The 22,767-nt window shown below is 39.8% G+C and overlaps 1 protein-coding gene across 4 annotated transcripts in view; it reads left to right on the top strand.

The window, feature by feature from the left end:
- Positions 1–633: 633 nt before the first annotated feature.
- The window catches only part of LOC124118834 (protein numb-like), a 112,229-nt gene continuing 90,095 nt past the window's right edge, over positions 634–22,767 (top strand). For 2 of the 4 annotated variants that reach the window (XM_046481199.2, XM_046481174.2), the window contains exon 1: positions 634–992. Coding sequence is in view for 2 of the 4 variants with exons in the window: in XM_046481160.2 (XP_046337116.2) it covers positions 21,179–21,192 (14 nt within the window). In the remaining 2 variants the exon portion in view is untranslated. Of the gene's footprint in view, positions 993–20,803; positions 21,193–22,767 lie in introns of those variants that run through there. The other 2 variants (XM_046481160.2, XM_046481168.2) reach the window with 2 other exon arrangements.

Raw genomic sequence — 22,767 nt, 5'->3', positions numbered from 1 at the left:
ATAATATTGCGAAACAATAAAGAGTACAGTTTATAAAGAACTTAGGGAGCGGGAAACTACATTCTTCGTAATACAGTCCATACATTGTTTACAGAACTCCATGGGACCTATAGGTGAGTCTTATAAAGAGGTGAGATTTACTAGCCTTGTGCACAGTGGCACAAAAAAGAAATTCCAAAAAGAATCACACGACACGATTTTATCTCGTTCGTTTCACTTTTATCTTCTGGGAGAAGTCCTTCGTCTTCTTCTTCATTTTTGTCTTCTCCCTGAGGATAAAATTGAAACATGTCGGATAACAATTCTTGTCATATATATTAATAGCTGTTTTATGATATCATAGTCAGGTCGGTGGGCTGACAATCCCGTATGTTTGTCAATATACTCTTTTCAATCAAGTGGGCGGAAGGCGTGCGGTTACCTGTGTTCCGATGAGCAAGCGAGCACCGACGCTGGCCGTATCTAGCTCACTATCGATTTATGAATGACGACATCTCCTGGCATTTTTTGACTAGCAGCTAGTAATTGAAATATCTGACAATCGTGCCAATAATTCCGTTGCATGTGCGATGTCATAGCTGAAACGATTGTATGAGAATATCTCGCGCTACCTTCTAGTGACCCACGCAAGAGGGCGGGGCAGTTGTTGCTTTCAAGGTGTTGCACATGCGCAATCAGCAAGTCATAGACTGAGTACCTTGCGTGTACCGACCGACACGGTCCGATTTGGTTTAGGTTGACTTTTTACTGAAGCGTCAGGCTATCTGTGTCAATTTTAACTCAATAGATATTTTTACTGGATTACTAACAGATTCCAAGGCGTGGAACTGACACTGGGGTCTACTTCAAGCAGAAACCGTGATCGGATTTCTTGAAAAATGTGTTATGATCTGTTGAGAATGATCAAATGACGTGACACAGTCGTGAATTGGAGCAGGGTTTTCGAACGCACGTGAACGGATTTTAACCCATATTTTACAGATAGCTTGAAGGTAGGTACTAATATGACAGGTGTTCGTAATTTATGGTGTCATGAGCTATCAGCAAGACGCTTGACGAGGGCACGTTTCATCAGTCAGTCGACTCTCAAACAAACATGGCTGACAACTCGGTTATCGGTGGCGCTCTCGTTACACGATTGCTGCCAGTGTCTCTCGTGTGTTATCCGAAATCATTTTATTATATACTCATATTGTTCATTAAACACCCAGGTTTCAAGACGACATGTTCATATTTCTGTATCTTGCTGCGTATTGCCAGTTGTCGCCATGAACTCACTTGCAACCGGTTCTCATTCACCACTGCCTGTTATGCTATTGAACAGTAGCAGATTTCCATTGGAATACACGTCCCGGCACAGTTCGAGCGTGCAAACTGTGTGTGGGTCAGGCCGTTTAGGTGTGAACCCTACATTGGGGGTGATGCAACTTGTGTATTGTGACGCTCCATTGCCTTAATGAGCAGGGTGTGCTCAATCAAAGAATGAGGTCACACGTGAGTAAGACGTTTACCGTGAACAGTAGCAGAAAGTCAGCACCATCCTAACTTGCTACTGTTTCGACCAAGATATGGATATTGGTTTATCGTGTGATTCATGTCTTTGTACACGTTTAATGTAATGTTCTTACTAAAATTATTTTAACCATTTGAATAATTCATAAGATGAATTGTCAAAATGTTAGATGAATATATTTCAGATCAACAAAAATGTGAAACACCTATCAACAGTAACTATTGTAATTTATGGAATCACGTGGAGACTGTTAAGAAGCATTTGTGTACACATGTATTAACACCTACACCTCAAATGTGAAACACTGACACTTTAAACATATAGATTCTTGCATTACTCAAACCACAGACTAAACCTACGGAACTCTGCAGTTGAAGAGGATGAAATGCAACCATGGGGACTAGAGCTGTTGTATTTCATTGACAGGAAATGTCAACAAACTAAAAAAAGTACTGCTCTTGACAAAGACCTCATTTCCCATTTGTTCTTTTGCCTTTTACACTATTTGCAATTGTGCATATGGACCTGATAGTGTCAGAACTCCAGATCACCTGTGTATTTGCGTAAATTACACAAAATAAATCACCAATACCAAATAAATTTTGTGTTGCTTGGGTACAAATATGCAATTTACAAAACCCATTAGTATCACAACACTGCGTAATACCCAATGTATCCTTTTCATCTTGCTTATCTTTATTTCTCTGCACATCTTTTTTTACAGGCATCACACATCTCACATACATAAACTCTACTGCTTTGAATAATGCATAAAGAGATGTTATGTCCTGCTTTGTGTTAATTAGTCTTCTATATCGCTGTTACATACTTGGGGAAGCACATGAACAGAAACCGGAAAGAATTGTTTTTTAAAATGTCTACTCGTTGAGTAAAATCATTTTGAATACACAAAGAAAACTATCAATACCCAATGTGAATGATAATTTGTGAGTAGGCCTAAATGCTCAATAGCTAAAAACAATATCTCAAGCTCTGCAGTTTGATGTCTTGCAGAGATTATTAGTGACTGTTTGTTGTAACTGACCGGAACCATGGGGCATTCAAATTTTATTCTTTTCAATTTACCAAGATCAGACCAGGCAAATCTGTGATCTGAGTGATAAGAAATGGTTGACCATAGACATCTCAGTGTAGTGAGTGAGTATGGTTTTACGCTGTTTTTAGCAATATCACGGCGGGGGACACCAGAAATGGGCTTCACACATTGTACCCATGTCGGGAATCGGACTTGGGTCTTCGGCGTGACGAGCGAATGCTTTAACCACTAGGCTACCCGACCACCCAGTGTAAATCTATTTTCAAATATTAAGGAACACAAATTATATAGTTGAATACCTTACAAGTATGTGAATAACTACATCCACTGTCCTATACATCTGAAACCTGACCTGTATTACAGTATTGCAATAGGTCATTTGACCATTTCTATTCAAATCAAAATGATGCCTCGTCACACGAGAGCCTTACTTATCATGACCTTTTTCACAGAGGTTGCTGGTCTTCTTGATGTTGAAACTGTAAATACAGCTTGATAGTTTGATTTAATTCTATGCCAGTTTTCATTACAGAAGATTGCCATAAAATGAATTCTGTACCTGATCTATTGGTCTGCCGATAATTTAGCATTCTGCGTATTTGCCATCAACATGTTGTCACACCTATGACAGTGAACTGACTTTCTAGAACAAAATCACATCCATGTATCGATCTACTGTTAATTTAGCGTTCTGTGTATTTGTCATCAATATTATGTCATGCTATGTCATCAAACCAACCAGGTCGAACTGACTTGTTCGAAATCACTTCACATTATTATTGCGATTATCTACTGCTCATCAATCAGACTGTGCGATTATTAAACACATATTGCAGCAGTGTTTGGCGGTGCTAATTTAACAAAGGCTCTGCTGTCAATGAAGGTAGAAGAGTTGCTATGGACAATTTAGGTAGTAAATATAATCTAAGGAGGCGCTTATGTAAGAAGATGTTACTAGTCAATATGGTAAGAAAGACCTTCTGTCAAGGGAGATAAGTCAAGAGGAAGTAATCGGCACTCAAACATGGATTTATTGAAGAGGATGCTGTTAGTTAATTTTGGCAAGAAGCAATGACAGCCCATGTTATTGATATCTTAACTAAATCTCTGAGTCCATTTTGGTTATGAAAAGAGCAGTAAGATTCACAATGCAATATGATGGCCTGGCACCTATATGTGGCAAGGTGACTTTTTGACAAACTGATTTTCATTATCTCTATTTAATGATACAGACATGGTGGTGAGGCTGATAGATATAAGGAATTTATCTGGACCTGATCAGGGGCCAATTTTAGGCTCCATGTCTGCAGCAAAATTCCCAAATTGGTATGAATAATTTCCCAATTCATTTTGATGTTGTTATGACTAATGACATGGCGTTACACACTGTTTATGGAGGTCACTTGTACTTCTCTAATAGCAGAAGCAAGGATGAGGAAGAGTATTTAATGTGTAATTTAGCATCATAACATAGAATACAATATAAATATACAATGTTGTAAAAAAATTAATGAAAGAAACAAAGTACTTTGTTTAAAAAAAATCCCAATATTGAACAAAATAAGTTTTTCCCCAATTTGTCTGCCAATGGCACTTTATAGTATGGAATCCTGGATAAATCCCTGGATGCTGATGAACATGAAGTGAGGGAAATGGCTGTGTGTGTGTGTGGGTTGTAGTGTTGTCCAGATGGGGTGGCGATAGGGTAGTTGCTGTAGGAGTGGTGCTCGTTATTTTGATTACCATTATGGTAAGGTTTGTCTGAGAGAGGTCTAGGTCAAACCAGGATGATTGTGTGGGACAGTGTTGATTTAGCTGACCCTAGCGGTATGTTGTGAATGGGAAGTAAGTAAACTTTGTGTAGGTAGATGGGAGTGTGGCAGGTGTATACAGAGAATGTTAAGGCAAAAGGCCAGTGTTGGTGAAAGGGCTTACAGAGGCTGAGACAGTTAACACACAAGTCCAGTCCACCTACGGCTGCCTGGAGCACCTGCTGGAAGTAGGGAGTGGGACATGGCAGTGGACAATATATTGATCTTGAATAGTTATCAAACTGATTTGATTCAGTTCATACTGGGTGTCCATTTACCTTTGTTTTCTAAATATGATTGTTTGTCTGATCTTGCCACTCTGATATGATGCACAACGTTGCCACATCAATAACATGATACACAACATTGCCACATTGATAACATGGTCCACAATGTTGCCACATTGATAACATGATGCACAATGTTGCAACACTGATAACATGATGCACAATTTATTACATTGAGCGCAAAGTTGCAACACTGATAACATGATGCCAAAGTTGCCATACTGATAATGTGATGCACAGTGTTGCCACACTGATAACATTAAGGATATTGTTGCCACTTGAACAGGAGGACTGCACAAATCTCATTGCCAGGCGATGTGTTCACAACTGCTTATAAACAATGCCAGGATCCCGTTCCCTCCACCATATTGAGAAATGTTAGGAAACACCTGTTTTAACTTAGTCACAGTCTTTGTGTTCTCTGGATAATTTTGGAAGTCACATTTGCGAAAGGCTATTTACAGGTTACTGTTAGCATGGTTAGAACATCCTTGTAAGAATTGTTAACCTTTTTGTTGTTGCTCAGTAGCAGACCTAGGTCAGTATGACATAAAACTTTTTGTACCTGACAGTATTGATGTTTAAATCATTATGATGATGTCATGCTATTGTTGCTGCAGTTGAATCTGAGCCTGGAATTCACTGGCCATGTTGAACCAAATTTTATACAAGTAAATCTAATGTAGGTGCTGATCCACAATTGTGGAGAAATTATATATATCGACCATAACCACAATCTTTGAAAATACTTCTGGAATTACCAAGTTCTCACTATTCTCCATGACAGAATATGTTGGTAATTTGGATATTGGAGCAGTGGGGTAGCCTAGTGGTTAAAATGTAGGCTCATAATGCCACAATACTCATGTTTGATTCCCCACATGGTACAATGTGTAAAGCTGTTCTAAGTGTTCCACTGTCATTATCTTGTGGAATATTACTGAAAGTGATTGAAAGCCATACTACTTCTGGTGATAAACCTTGAACATTTGAAATTGGTTTCTTACAGGAAACAGATAAATTACCCGGTAGTGATATGATTGACTTTACCGATAATGATATATGTTTATAAGAAATGTGTTGAGGTTCAATTTGAATATTTAATGTTTGTTTGATCAACTTGAGAGCAAATCATAAGGTCATTTAAGAAAACAATTAGCGGTGCAAACATAGACTTCTGTGTTTGAATCATCTGACATTTGACCTACCCTCTTGGCGAACTGTGTTGTATTTGGTACAGCTTAGTACATAGGACTTAGTCAGCTTACAGAACATGATGGCCTTAATTTTCTATTGATTAATGTCTTGATGTATGCTTTTGTGTGAGCATCTTTTGACTTACCGTATTCGACGTAATAAGCGCCCAGGGCGCTCTCAAAATTAGAAATAGGGGGTTTCATATTAGAATATTATTTTGGTGAAAAAAACAGTTGAAAGATGAATTTTGTGGTTTATGCTGACAGCCTGAAATGTTTATGTACGACAGATATATTTTTCCAGAATTTAATTGCCAATAGTAAAGGGTGCATATATCACACGAGTGTGTATTATACACGAATAGGGGAAGGAAGCGGTGCATATTATATGCGAAAAGGGGTTGGAAGGGGTGCTAATTGGGATTGTTCAATAGCCAATATATTAGCAAATCTCGACATGGGCGCTTATTAGAGCGGGGCGGTTATTACGTCAAATTCAGTAATTTGATATTTGATATCTGAGTTTGATGTGCATATGGCACTGAAATGATGTTGAAGAAAACAATACCTTCGGTTGTGCAATCACCAATTGGTAGGCTTTCCAGTGATGGATTATTATCGATGATTTTTTTGGTGAGGCTTTACTGATGTGATGAGAAACAAACATAATTGATTATTGCACGACTTTTTTCATACTAATGATTATGTCAAAGGAAGAATCATTAATAAGTCTTTACAGAATTATACAAAAGCACACATGGAACCAGTGACTTATCTTAATTAACATGATTACGGAATAGGATATTAACAAATTCAAATAATGACGAGCTGGTATTTGACATGTCTTTTCTGGATATTACACAAAATATTAATGATCAATTATGATTGAAGAGTGATCTGATGGAACAAACTGATTATTCACTGGATATTCCAGGGGAAAGTTGGTTCCTAGTATCTGAGACTGCCTCTGTGGTCTGCCCAGAGAGCGGAAGATCTGGTGTTTCGATCCCCGGCTGCGTCTTACCAAAAGATGCTAAGAGATGATACTTGTTGTTTCCCTGTCTGGCACTTGGCACTAAGGGGCTGAAACAAGGACTGGTCGGTTCAGAATACTGTATCTGAAAGGGATATTCATGTTAAACTGCGGCATGGTATCTTGGTGGTGTGGCACTATAAAATCGGCATAAGTCCGGACAAGTACAAGCAGCCACAAACACATGTGCATGCACATTGCTATATAAGTGCAATACTCTTGGACGCGACGTTAAACCCCATTTCACCTCACCATCACCCTAGTATCTGATGCTTGTTCTAAGAGATGACTAACAGGGATCAGGTAGTCAGGCTCAGTGACTTGGTTGATTATGTGTCATCATACCCCGATGGTAAGGAACACTGAGTGTGCTTTTAGTCACTGGTTTGTCTGATCCAGACACAAGTATTGACAGGCTGCTGTTACATGGCATCAATCATCTTTCACTCACTCACTCAGAGATAAATATAACCATTGATCGCCTGGCTCTACCATTTATGTATTTTGTGTTCTAAATTTTCCTAAATTCCAATTGCTCAGGCACCTACTCATACGTACTTGGAACAACATTCCACTTAGTGAGTACATACAATAAGCATGTAGCTGAAGTCATGCATTATCAAGTTGTTTGTGTTCTCACTGTTTTCCTACCTTCTCAGTCCCAGGAACACCAGAACAAGAAGGGATTATAGTGCTGAAGTGCCATGAGTACCATAAGAGGGCACCGTATGCTTGTCATAAGAGGCACTAAATAGGGGAGGAGGTCCCGAGTACCGTATGCTTGTCATAAGAGGCACTAAATAGGAGAGGAGGTCCCGAGTACCGTATGCTTGTCATAAGAGGCACTAAATAGGGGAGGAGGTCCCGAGTACTGTATGCTTGTCATAAGAGGTACTAAATAGGGGAGGAGGTCCCGAGTACTGTATGCTTGTCATAAGAGGTACTAAATAGGGGAGGAGGTCCCGAGTACCGTATGCTTGTCATAAGAGGCACTAAATAGGGGAGGAGGTCCCGAGTACCGTATGCTTGTCATAAGAGGTACTAAATAGGGGAGGAGGTCCCGAGAACCGTATGCTCGTCATAAGAGGGCACGAAATAGGGGAGGTCCCGAGTACCGTATGCTTGTCATAAGAGGTACTAAATAGGGGAGGAGGTCCCGAGAACCGTATGCTCGTCATAAGAGGGCACGGAATAGGGGAGGAGGTCCCGAGTACTGTATGCTCGTCATAAGAGGGCACTAAATAGGGGATTTGGTAGTCACAATCATGCATCTGCAGGGAGTTATCGTGACCTGTTCTGAAGCCGATATTCATCCCAAGGTCTGCAGCAAAAGTCCTTTTTAGGAAGGAGATACATTCTGATAACCATGGGCAGTTAGTTTGGAATTGTAGATAAATCTCTGATCTGAAAAGAAGACATGCTAGGAAGGTTACTCCCACAAAAGTGCAACTCTTGAGTTTTGACCAGACCACTTTTGTCGTCATATCCCCATGGATTGTGCACTGATATTACTTTTAGATTTGTGGTTGTTCAGTCCCTACTACTTCTCAGTCCAAGGCTGCTGTGAGGTCTTAAAAATAGAACTGTTTCCTCTAACCCAAAGGACCTAACATATAACAAGTCAGCAAAAACCTCATCAGAGTGAGTGGGCCCTGATATAATGGTGATGTTTCACACTATGGCAACCAACCCCATTCCATGCCAACCAACTTTAAAGGAGATGTAACACTTTTGGGCAGTAATCTACCTCAATGCCTTCTGTTGTTAAGGTAACTCATGGCAAAGGAAATGTTAAGATGTTCAGCATTTGATTATGTCTTTAGAAAGTGGCATAATTGTCTATGATTGAATTTTGCAGAATTTGTCATCAATTCTGAATTGACATATATGCCAATACCCTTGGCAAAGAGCTAAATCAGTATTGGGTGGGTGAGTGAGTGAAGGGTTTGCTATAGTCAGCATCTGCTAGTGGCCTAAGGCTTAACCTGCTCGAAAAGACAAACCAGTGGCATGAATAACAATCCACACTTGCCATGACATTCAGCCAACTCTGTCCTTATGTTAATCAGTACCCATAACAAGCATGGAGAATACAGGAACCTGTTCCTCTGTATGGTACTAGTATGAAGTCTCCAGACTCTCAGAGCTAAGCTGTAGAGGGTGTGGGGTTAGATGGGGGATGGGTGAGACGGGGGAATGTCCCTGTGTTTTCCAGGGATCATGCTTGTAGACCCAACCTTGCTTGTAGACCCAACCATGCTTGTAGACCCCCAGGTGGTGAATGAGTGGAGGGTCCCTGTGTTTTACCAGGATCATGCTTGCACAGACTGCACCATGCCTGTAGACCCCCAGGTCTATGTTACGGGTTAGTGAGTGGAGGGTCATGCTTGCACAGACTGCACCATGCCTGTAGACCCCTAGGTCTATGTTACGGGTTAGTGAGTGGAGGGTCATGCTTGCACAGACTGCACCATGCCTGTAGACCCCCAGGTCTATGTTACGGGTTAGTGAGTGGAGGGTCATGCTTGCACAGACTGCACCATGCCTGTAGACCCCCAGGTCTATGTTACGGGTTAGTGAGTGGAGGGTCATGCTTGCACAGACTGCACCATGCCTGTAGACCCCTAGGTCTATGTTACGGCTTAGTGAGTGGAGGGTCATGCTTGCACAGACTGCACCATGCCTGTAGACCCCCAGGTCTATGTTACGGCTTAGTGAGTGGAGGGTCATGCTTGCACAGACTGCACCATGCCTGTAGACCCCCAGGTCTATGTTACGGGTTAGTGAGTGGAGGGTCATGCTTGCACAGACTGCACCATGCCTGTAGACCCCCAGGTCTATGTTACGGGTTAGTGAGTGGAGGGTCATGCTTGCACAGACTGCACCATGCCTGTAGACCCCCAGGTCTATGTTACGGGTTAGTGAGTGGAGGGTCATGCTTGAACAGACTGCACCATGCCTGTAGACTCTCAGGTCTATGTTACGGGTTAGTGAGTGGAGGGTCATACTTGCACAGACTGCACCATGCCTGTAGACCCCTAGGGCTATGTTACGGGTTAGTGAGTGGAGGGTCCCTGTGTTTTACAAGGATCATGCTTGCACGGACTGCACCATGCCTGTAGACTGGCCGGGCTAAGCTGGATGCCTGCTTGTGAGTAGCATCTGGAGAAACACTGAGATAATTGGAAGCGAGTAAACTGATCGCAGATCCTGCTGGTCAGTAGGAAGCTTTAATTCTGGCTGAAGGATATTGATGTAAATCATGAAGCAGAAAAAGTGAAGTGTTATCCTTGTCCATTAGTTACAATTCACAAAACATCAAACACAGACAATCACGTTCCAGAGTCAGGCAAGGTCCAAAGGTGCCATCTTTGCCCACAATCAAATTTGATGAACCTTCATCAGTAGATTCAATTTGCATTAAATCAGTAGTCTTTATAGAGTGCTTGCCAATGAAATTGTAAAGTTTGCTTGAGTTAATGAATGTAAATCAATGTGGCATTGGGAAACTTTCCTGCAATGTTTGTCGTTTTGAACATTTTGTATGTCCCGCATCGTGGGATGACTTCTCCTTGATGAATTAGCAAGTAGGCTCTTTGGCTGAGGAGCAGTGATCGCTTCAAGTCGATATGCATCGTGATGTTCTTAATGATAGACATTTCTCGACATGTGAAGAGCATAGTCCAATATCGCTTCCTGGTGCAATCTTAGTGGATAACAGCTTCTAAAGGAAATGTGTCTGATTATGCCCTAATAGTTCACAGGAAATATTAAATACTTAAGTATGACAACTTCTCTCAGCAATCTGTCTGTCTCTACCTAGAATAATGAAAGTATCTCTATCCACATTGAATCATTCAAAAGTGCAAAACATAGACTTTCACTTGTAAAATAAATCTGATTCTTTTTTTATGTAAGATAGTCAATAACACATTTAAAGTTTTTACCTTTTATTATACTGATTTCAAAACTACAACATGGTACATTTTTCGTTATGAAACTATCATGGCGTCTAGTGTTTTCTTTTGAATTGCGAGTCAAAATAAAGTTTCACCTATTTCACTCCCTCACTAGAATACCAAAACACGATAGTCTCTTTCCCTTTTTTGTACCACAATGCATTAGCAAACATTGGCTGACTGCTGTAAAGTACTTATATATGATACAAAAAATATTCTTTGTAATTTTGTGTTTGTGGTAGACAGCATGAATTTAAACGTGAATAAAACTGGTGACATTTAGTGGAATTTAAACCTGTGACTATGCCTTATGATATTTAAAGGATGGAATAAATTTGGTGGTAAGCTGAAGAAATAGGTAATTATTTTCACCAGATTTGACGAGTCTTAATATATTTTCACTATCCTCGGCCAACAGTCTAGGCCTTATACATGTTAACTACCGGTATCCTTGGGCCAATGGACTAGGTGTCTGGATCTGAACTGAAGGCCCAAACCAGTTACTGACCCAGTCCTTGTACAGCTAGTAGCCATATAGCACAATTTGTGGACATTTTGTCCAGTGACAATGCAACATGGCCGTGTGCCTAGTGATAATGATATATACAGGTATTGATTGGATTAGTGATGTGCATCTAGGTGAAGGAACGCCATTCCATCTATCAGAGAAGGCTATGTGTTATTCCTGGAGATGGCTCCCCTGTCGACAGGAGGCGGCTACACTTGGCTGTGTACAATCTGTGATTAATACTCGCATTGCACCTGGGACCTCTCATCTGTACAGCAACACAGGGCTTCCGGTAGTCGTATTTACCTATCTGGTACAGCACTTGGCTTGATTGGAAAATTTTGTATCCGAGTAGTATTTTGTCATAATACATATATATTTTCCTTATCATCTTAATATATATGATATATTGGAACATAGTTAGTGTTATTCTTCTTGGAAGGTAATGTGAAATGCGCTGTAAATGTTAGTCAGTCTGTGTTGATGTCCTTCCAAGATGGGAAACTATTGGCTGATTTGTGGAATGGTTTAGATATTGCTGTATCAGTAGTTATCAATAATATATCAGATTTGCTATGACGTTCAAGTGATGTTTCCATTTACTGTTAAAGGGGTGATCGGGTAACTCAGTGGTTAAAGCAGTACTTATGGGTTTCTCCTATGGAGCTGTTGTTTTGTCAAGTTGCTGAATGAACTTGTCCTTTACCCCCAAAGGTAGCTTTGTTATTGAGGTATGATGTTTACTTTATCCCAAAAGTTGTGTCACAGGCTTTCTTATCCAGCCGCATTGTTTAATGTTAGGACCATTATTGTGCTGGTTTCTGCTGTTATTGTGAGTGAGTTGGGTTTAACGCTCCTTTTAACAGTATTCCAGTTCACGGCGTGTCAGCTTAATGTGGGAGGAAAGCCCGAAGTGATGCAGGTCTCAGACGTTTACCAATTTGGTGAAACCCACGAGCACGGGTATTGTGCTGACAAACCTAGAAACATAATTGGGGCGAACCAGGATTCGAACCCACAATCATAGGTTTCTGGCGTGCCCAAGAGACGCAACTTGGCACAGCGAATCACGGCGCCTTAGACGACTGGGCCACCCATGCCCCCGTTTCTACTGTTAGAAAAATAGTTATTAATAATATATCAGATTTGCTATAGCGTACAAGTGATGTTTCCATTTATTGTTAAAGGGGTGATCGGGTAGCTCAGTGGTTAAAGCAGTACTCCTCATGCCAAATATTAAGGTTCAGTGTCCATGATTCAGCATGATTGTGTTGCTGGGTTTGTCAGGACCATACCCGTGCTCGTGGGTTTCAAGTAATAAATGTCTGAGACCTGCATCACTCCAGGCTTTCCTCCTGCATTCAGCTGACATGCTGTGATATAACTGGAATACTGTTCAAAGCGGTGTTGAACCCCACTCACTGAGTGCCAACATGGGTACCAGTGAAACCTGTTCTGGTGTCCACCAGGGTGAGGCTAGAATATTGCTGGAATTGGCATAAAACCCTGCTCCCTCATATACCTTTAAAACTAATTTCACAAACAGCAATGGGTGTGGTAGAAATATATTTTGTATAGATTTTTGTTGTTGTTAATTTGTCTGGTATTCAAATATCTACTACTCAAGACAAGTAAAAGAACACCCAATTCTTTTATTTTACTTGAGATAATCTGTTATGTCATGACATATGCTACTCAAAGGAAGTTAAGGGACACCTGATTCCTTCATATTGCTTTAGTTAGTCTGTCATGGCATGACTTGCCAAAGTATTGTAGGCTTATTTGTTATTTTTTTAATAATATTTTTGTTTCAGGGTTTGTACGAGAGACTATGCATGGTATCCTCCCATTGAACAAAGGATGACCTACATATTGGCCTATAAATGACAATGAAATAAAGTGAATCATTTTCATTATGTTTCCTAGGTATTGTTAGGCTTATTTAATTTCTTATCACATTACAGTAAATATCAATACAGGACTGAAGATACAGGGTTTTGGACCAATGAGTTATTACTTGCCTATCTGATGGGCCGTGTGGATGTACGTATCCCAGGGTTTAGTGTGGTCACTTGTCACGCCAAGCTTCCTGGCAATCTATTTTTGTCATGTATACAGACATGTTTGTGTCACTGAATTCTCAAAGCCTGAAGCAGCACAAGCACCCATTATTTTCAATGAAGGATGCACAAGAGGCATATACTGGACAGAAATAGGACAGTTTGGAACAAGAAATAGAAGACATTGACGGAAGTGCACGAGACATTGACCGTAGGGGTGATTGAGTGGAGGTAGTTTGCAACTCTCAGGCCCATTCAGCTTTAGCACAGTAGGTTGTGCACCATCAGGCCTGGACCAGACACACCAGTGGTTGATGGCATGAGCATGAGCATTTGATTATATACTTTTCAATATTCGCTATAGCAGTGTATGAAATTCCCTAAAGTCAGACAGGAAAACCGGACTGGCAACCCAGCAAAGTTACCAGACCAGATAAAGTGTTGCCTGTCCAGAATGCTCTAGACAAACGAATAAAAGTAACAAAAGGGTAAACATAAGTTTACATTTAATTTACCTCTTATATTGAAGTAAAACTAATATGCCCAGGTAATTTAGGAAGTACAATAATAACCTGACTATGGGTTGTGAAACTTTCAAAACTGACCACCCGTCAGCAAAATAGACTGTATCAGGCAGTCAGGCATGCGGGTATTTTAAGCACTGGCTGAGGTCCAAAATAGTCATCTATAGTCAAAGGTGTGGTCTTAGCAAATGTTGAATAGTTTAGTTGGCCTGGGCAGCTTGAGCCATGGTATGCTACTCAAAAGAAGTTAAACAACAACTGATGTTTTCATGTGACTAGTTAAAGCTGTCATGGCCAGTAGTATATATTGAGCCATGAGGTCATTCTGTACTGTTTAGTGATCTAGAATTTGAACTCCAACACTCCTGTAGTAACAGCTGACTGTTTGACAGGAATATCTAGATTAACAGCTTCATGAATCACTGTATTAACTAAAGTAGCAAAAATGTCTCTTCGTTCAGGCATAGGCCTCACCTGTGTAAATTCAGTATTTTATGACAAAGGTGGTTACTGTAGTGATGTGACAAGATTTATCGATGTTAAAAGCTTGTAATGGTGTAAGAATGTCACTATGTGCAGTAAACCAGAAGTTGTTGTCCATAAAGTTGTACATTCTCTTACTTACTCACCAACTAGAATGCCAATCTAACAGTTAAGATTTATAGATGGTTTCTTTTAAAGAACCATTTTTGAGATATGATTGCTGAATTGTCTAAGGTTCTATGTACCCCATGTTTGCCATTACAGTTCGTGACTTGGCTGATCAGGTTTTATGCTACATCCATGCTTCCTTTCTTTGAATATCATAAGTGTAAAATATATTTAGATTTTTATATGAAATGAGAAAAATTGTTAAAATAAGTACAGGGCAATGGAATTCTTTTTAGTTGGCAAATAAGTGGATATTCTTTTCTTCCCCCCTCCTCTCTCTCTCTCTCTCTCTCTCTCTCTCCCTCCCCCCCCCCCCCCCCCCCTCTCTCTCTCTCTCTCTCTTTCTCTCTCTCTGTCTCTCTCTCTCTCTCTGTCTCTCACATATATTTTGTTTAGACAAGACAGTAATTAAGGACTGGCTTAAGATGAGTTAAGCACACAAAGTGTTCAGATTGCCTAATGAGCACCGCCTGTGTTGAGGAGAGTGCCTGTGGCCTGTGTTGCCGTGTGTTGCCGTGTGTTGGAGAAGTGTACTTCCTGTGTGTACCCATGGGCACACTTACCTTTCACTGAGGCCACAGTATAATGCTTCTCAAACATACTTCAGTGTGTACACAGCTTTGCACTGCGCAAGTAAATATGGAGCAAAAAACATGTTGTCATCATCAGGGAAGTCCAATGGGAAATCTCTGTATTCTAGGCAAGGGACTGTCTCAAACGTTCAGTCAATTATATTTAGATTTTGTCACCCAGCATCTTAGATAAATACTGTGAATACTAATAATAGTTTTTCCCTGTATAATGACAAGACAATTCAACATATCCCATGTTGAAGTTGATCCAATTTTTTTTAGGATGTAGTAGAGAATGAACTGAGTTTAAAATGTCAATGAAACTACCGTAAATGGTTTTGAGAATAGGCAGCTTGCCCCTTCTGAATTGCTGTTTTCTGTAAATAATTTGCAATGTTTGGTCTTAGTAGGGCGCTTTCAGATTGGTCCAGAAGTTGGGCAATGGGGTATTTACTGAAGCAGGGTGCTAAATATTGTGAATACAGTGTGTGAAGGTAAACATAATAAGATGTTAATACTGGACTATATAATATAGGTCAAGGTTCCATTCAAGACATTCTTTATCTGAATGAGTGACTGTCATATTTTTATTTTATGGTGTAGGATCATATCACTAGGATCACATTGGAGGAATGAACTAGGTTGATGGTGATAATTGTTGGATATAATCTTAGTGATGTGAATGTCCAATCTTTTATTGTTGGACAGATAATTTATAGTGGTATGGTTGCTTGGTGGGAGAAACTCTATGACCGCTTGGTGGAAGGAAGTCTTATGATCTCTTGGTGGTAGTAGTTGTTTAATGTTTGGATCTCAGTGCTATGAATATTGTCAGGTTATACACTGTGTTAAGGTACTGGACAGAAATTATGATAGCGTTATGTTATGATGGCTTGGAGTATCATGATGGGGTTTGGTAACAAAAACTATGGTGTTCCATTTAATCAATTATTTTAGTCTGTACATATCGAAAATCAATGAATCGGGAATTTGTAACTGTGATCTTGTTTCAACTACAAAAAGAATTATTTCATGTACCTGGAGACTTAATCATGTTAATGGTGAAGCTGATCAAAAAGTGTTTTTGGGGTAACACTTGTTTCAAGACATGTTGACATTGTTATAAGCATTACAGAATGATATTTTGTTGCCATTAATGTTGATTTTACAAGGCTGACAAGTAGATGTGGATTCAACTTGCGTGATGTCAGTTCAAGCCATTAAAGACGCCTGGTCAGTGAGTCATGCTGTGTAATTGTGATATTTATTACAATTTTCACTAAGTGACCATGAACAGGTGCTTGCTGGCCTGAGGCAATGGTTGTTGCTGTCAGTTGGTATTCCACAGAGATAAACATGATAAAGGTAGATGTCTTGATGATGGAGATGGTAACTGATATTTTGATGAAGAACATGATGAAGTAGTACAAATGGAATATCAATATTTTTTCCATCTGATTTTCAGTGTTTGACACCAAAGTGAAAATTCTACGCTTTCTGTGATTTTTTGTTAACTTCAGAATGTCTGTGGTGAAAAGGTAGATATAAAAGTGACCTTCTACTGCTGGGAAAACGTACAACATGATTCTTAGTGAAAATTCTACACCTTCTGTGATTATTGAATAATTTCATAAAATCAGTGGAAAAAAGGTTGTTTTAAAAGTGACTTGCTGGGAAAGCTTAGAGAAAACAACATGATTTGTTTGTTCAGAATTGTGTTATTCTGGACAGTTTCATGCAATATCTTAAACATGGATGAACAGTGTTTCGCTGTAATGTCGTCTCAATGGACAGGTTTGTTTGTAGCGCATGTGATGTGACTGTCACTGTGTAAGAGAGTAGGCTACTTGTACTGTCCCACTCCGACACTCGTAGTACAGCGTTGTGGAATCCCAAGAATTTGACTTCCGTTGAGAATTGAATGGCTTCTTTCTTAGCAGTTGAAGTGTATCCTATTTAGTACTGATCTGACTCTATAAGATTGCTGTTGATGTATAGGAGGGTCTATATAGACAAACATTGAAACCAGTGTATAAATTTTCACATAGAATTGTCCCGTAGTAAAAGTGTCATATCTTATTATGTGGATGTGTTCTTTCATGGGACTTCTGTTTAAGATAGAATCTGCTTCCTGTCACTCCTTTTGAGTCGAAATTATTTTTGCCAGCATTTTCAGGAACAAATGATTAATTTACACAAAATCCCAGTATCAAGGGTCACAGAAGGTTTGTTTATATTGGCAGAGTTACCTCCCCTTTTGAAAAGTGCCTCCATTTGTTGTTGAGTGAAATTTAAATTAGATTATTTTTTTGGCTATGGATAATGAATATGTGGGACACATTTTTTTTTATCAGTATGTGCAGGCAATTACAAGACACTACCCAGAGTTGCTTGTTGATGGGCTGTGTGGTAAATCATTAGATTGTTTGTTGCTGCGCTGGGTCATGGACTGGTGTTAATTGTTGACGAGCTAGTGGCATTACCTTTCTGCAGGGGAGTGAGGCTGGTATTTCTATGGAAACCAAGCTCTTTATATATCTTTTTACATAAGCCATTAATTCCCTTTCGTGTCTAATGGTAAGATTGATTGTGTCCTGATTAGATGGGGACTATCAAAGCTGGGAAGATTGAGATAGAAGCTTCTGTAACAGGAATTCATTTGAATAACTTTTAAATAATTTGATTCAGTTTTGTTGTAGATGTTGTGTGTCTCTTTTCAAATGATAGTAGGAAGTGTTTGATTCATCATTTTTGGGAGAATAGTAAACAGTTTATCCTACAGCTAGCACACTTTAAATGTTAAATAATATATACCCGCCACAGTGTTGAAGTAATCGTATGCGGTTTATCCCGTAAATATAACACTTTCGAATATATGCTGAATTAACTCTATTGTTACATGATTTATGTAATGCTCAGCTTTGTCACAATTATTGTAATTATGATAATATTTGAATGAATTAAGAATAGATGCATATGATCACGTGATCCATAACCAATTTACTGATCACGTGAAGATCCGGGGTAGAATTGGTCTTCAGCAAGCCATGCTTGCCATAAAAGGCAACTGGCTATGCTTGGTGTAAGAGGCGACTAATGGAGTCGGGTGGTCAAGCTTGCTGACTGGGTTGATGCATGTCATCGATCCCAATTGCCCCTGGATCGATGCTCATGATATCAATCACTGGATTGTCTGGTCCAGACTTGATTAAGTACAGACTGCTGTCATATAGCTGGAATATTGCTGAGTGCGGCGTTAAACAAACAAAACAAACAAACCAATTTACTGCAACAGTAACATGGCTGCAGAATGGTCTTCAGTTTAACTGACCAGCATTGGGGTTTTGTCATGATGACCATGCAAGTGCAACAGCCGCTGTCTCGGTGATTCCATGCAATGCTATTGACATTTCCCGCCCGACATGGCTCTTCCTAAGCCAGACAAAGTACTTGTGTTTTAGACCATATATGACAAGGGTGTCGTTGTACAAAGTGATCTGTATAAGCGCTTTGGTGATCGTAACTCCCATACATTAACATAGACTTACTACAGTCGTAGTGATGAGATTGTTTTGTACAACGGCACCTGAACTGATTTGTTAAGGGAGATATTATGTATATAATCTTTTAGGAATTAAAATAAGGTGTGAGGAAATACCATACCACTCAAGCCTGTCACTGCATGCAAATATGCCTTGAACATATGTTAGGATTTGGTGATGTTTTTATTTATCTTGCTGGTGCCTAAACCTAATCTATGTGCATAATATTCTATTTGGATTAGAGCTGGATCATTGAGTTTTTCAAAATTAAACAACATGTTTTCCTGCTACATTTTGTCAATGAGGGAATTTGGCCCGTGAAGATCCGGGGTAGAATAGGTCTTCAGCAACCCATGCTTGCTGTAAGAGGCGACTAACAAGATCGGATGGTCAGACTCGCTGACTTGGTTGATGCATGTCATCGTATCCCATGATGCTCATGATATCAATCACTGGATTGTCTGGTCCGGACTCGATTATTTACAGACCACCATCATATAGCTGGAATATTGCTGAGTGCGGCGTTAAACAACAAACAAACAGACAATGAGGGAATTGAGAAATTTATGAGAGACTATTCTGTTAAGTATCACCCCCAAATCACTGATATCAGATTCTTCTGTTTATTAACCCAGAAGTAATTATCAAAGCGGCATGCTTCTGTCAAACCACATGCACCGCCACAAGCCTACACTAAGTCCCAAACAAATCATTAAAGTTCATGCAGTGTTTCCTACCTTGCAATATAGGCTCCATCTGGAGGAGACAATCGGTTGGCATGCCGGCCCTCTCAGTATCGCGGACAATTATAATGTGTAAGTATGTTCGTGTACCACTGGTATAGGATCGGGAGGCCAGATAATACCTGTCACATGATCCTGTGCCTGCCCTGCCCCCTTGACATGGGGAGGCTTGACTCACTGGGAATGTGTGGAATGATCCCAGCTAATAAATAAACAGCCAGGTGAATGTTTGCAGGGCACCTGTTTTGAAACAATGGCTATTCTTGGTGATGGTTTGTTGATTAAATAGTCAATGCTGGGCAGTTTGTTTACTGGTAACTAAAGTTGGCTTTATGCTTTTTGTGAAATTTTACTGTTTTAGTTGTCCGAGTTATTAAGCAACATAACATGCATATGCGGCCCCTTTACTTACTATGTATATTTTGTTTGATAATACTTGCCTACAGTAAACAACAAATCTTTCAAAGTGTTTGGGCAGTGTTTTAATGCTCCTTTTTTTTTTAAACCAAAAGAGGGTGAAACTTGTGTACATCTGAAGAAAGCCATTAGCTTTTGTTCGTGATTTGTTTTCAGGTATGACTTCATCTTTCATTCAAAACTTGAGCATGACAAAACAAATTTACTATTTAAAAATAATAATTCAAGTCCACACATGACTGAATAACTATAATAGGGTATTGTTAACATGACTTTTTGTTCGGCCCAAAATACAAGAACAATGGCTTCTGTTACCATCGCAGTGCAAGTGACCACGGTGTGCTGCCATGTCACGCACAGTATGTCACCATGTGTGTGCATAGCTCTGCCAAGCCTATTGTAGTCCGGGGGATGGTCAGACCGGGTCTTTGATGGACCATGGCTGAAAGTAATTGACTGATTTAGCTAGTTTGGACATAGGCCGGAGACCGATTGACTCATTATTGGCTTAGTCCATGTGGGTCCAGACTGACCACTTGATGCTTTGGGTTGAGAATGAGAATCTTGGATAATGTAGACACTAGTATCAGGTTTCTTTGGCGTGATTCGGTTACAAGCAGATTATGATGTTTTGCACACTATAATGTGCACATTTGTTTGTGCTGAGGTCATTGCGTTTATTTAAAGGAATGATGATGGTGGATGTTTGAGGAGAAAAACTTTGTATCTTCTTAGGGAGAAAATTGCATGGCTGAGACTAAGTCGTTTGTTTTCCGTGGGCTCATATTTGATTACCTTCAGGCTGCACAAACTGGACTTACACAAGTCAAGTGGTTGCCCCATCTCCCCCAATTTGGATCAGTCTATGTTGGTTGTTTTGTGAACTGTTTTGGACCTGTGGGTTAGTTCAGTTTGGTGTGGGGGGTGCACAGGTTAATGTAACCTGTAGCTGGAGTGGACATAGGTATAGCAGCAGGTCGACTGTGGGAGTTGGAGGGTTGGGTGATATATATCGTGGCTTGTGTCATCTATAGTAGCCTAGCTGCCTTCGTAGCCGTCCCCCCAGGCAGAGAGAGTGGCCACAAGAGGGCGACAGGGGACATCTGGGCATTGTCCTACACCCCCAAATTGTTTGTTCAAACTTTTCATCATCAGCGAGCAGCCATACTTGTTTGGAACTAACGCTGTCTCTGGACGTAATCAGGGCACAACAAGCGAATGAAAAATTGGATTTAACTGTGACGTTTATTCCTGTGACTTATTCTTGAACTGTCTTGGGGAGATAGTTGCATCGTGGGAGGTAGAATGGAGAGAAAGAGGTAGGTGATCTTGTATTAAGAATTGTATTTGTTGTCTTATTCATAAACACTGTCGGCAATTGGTCATAGCTCAAGAATGTGAGTTATGTAATATTGATTTGCAGGTTCAGGCAATGGGAATGTGTCATTGATCGTATCTGTCGACTTGAGTTAAATACCCAGGCTTCAGCTGAACAGAAACGAGGGCACCTGCTTGTACACACAGACAAAACTGCAACCACGTTCTCAAGACTATTGTCATGTTTGCTTTTTCCTCATGGGAAGTTTAAGTATGAGTGCTATAGAGGCAGGCTGTGTCAGGTTTAATTTTCAAGCACGTTTGTGACTTAAAACAGAAGGTTTTAAGGTTAGAGTTAAAACTACCACAAGTCCTGTGGTCCCACTCCAAATTCGTAACGTGTCCATAAGGCTGATACAAATTACTTAAGTTTAAAAGTTTTCATATGTGTATCAATATAAAAGAGAATTATTTACCATAGAACTTGAATGTCTTAGAGGACAGTGAATTAATGGAACAAGTAGGACTACCCATTCCCATCGTCTAGAAATATTTAGGGAAAGTGACCCTTTTTAGTATTATCTGATAATTAAATAGGTGGGAGGAAAGTATGGTGATCTTGCTCAAGTAAAACCTGGGAGTAAATGTTACCATGGCGACAGCTCAAATAACATGTATTGGAAGATTTGGTGGGTAGCAAAGTATTTATATGTCATATAATTTTTTTAAAAATATTTCAAAAATATATATATTGTTGGGGCCAAAATAAAGCAGTCTTTTTTAACTTGGGGCCAAGAATAGCTATGCAGGCAGATGTGTTGTGATGTCTGCATCTGAATCCTTTGACAGAATGTCAACAGTTAAGTACAGAAAAGCCAAGACTGTCACTGACAAGTCAATGTATTGGTACATTCTTCTCCATGTCTGCTGTGTTGATGCATAATACAGGTCCCTACTAACTGATTGCTAAGCTTTGCCTCGGTGACAGAAATAGGTTATAGTGATATTAATAATTACAATAAGTGTTTGTGGGGACAGGTAGATAAAAGATGACAAACATGGTTAAAAATTAATTGCAAGCCTCAGGTTTGGTGCTGAATTTCTAATCCAATCTGAGTGATATATATTGATCTGTACATCACAATGTCATTCACTCGGCAGTAATTGATCTATCAAGGGGCGATCCTGTTTTAAGAGCTGAGCCACAAGACTGTCATGAGCCGACCTCTATTATGGTCGAGTCAAAGCGTACGGTAGACTTAATTCTCTCCTCTAAAGAATTGTTTTTTTTCTAATATGTAAAAGAGCTGGCTAGGCTGGTTTTGTTTTCATAAAGCACATATTTATTTCATATATTCCCCAGTCATGGTGCAGGACTTAGGTTGAGGTTGTGAAATAAAGAGCTGTGTCCCTTATGTGGGCTGGGGAGCTACAGTTAATGAGTTTATTTATTCTCAATACTTGTTGTTATGCCAAGATATGCTTGACAAATTTGCTTTTAACTATAACTTTATATTCATGACACACTTGTATATATATCAACTTGTTCTAATCCCTATATGGCTGAAATAATGCCA

This window comes from Haliotis rufescens, unplaced genomic scaffold, assembly GCF_023055435.1.
Source record: "Haliotis rufescens isolate VD_foot unplaced genomic scaffold, xgHalRufe1.0.p SCAF_3, whole genome shotgun sequence".
Classification (NCBI taxonomy): Eukaryota; Metazoa; Mollusca; class Gastropoda; order Lepetellida; family Haliotidae; genus Haliotis; species Haliotis rufescens.
Note: the sequence above shows the minus strand (reverse complement) of the source record. Positions and strands in the feature narration are given on the sequence as shown.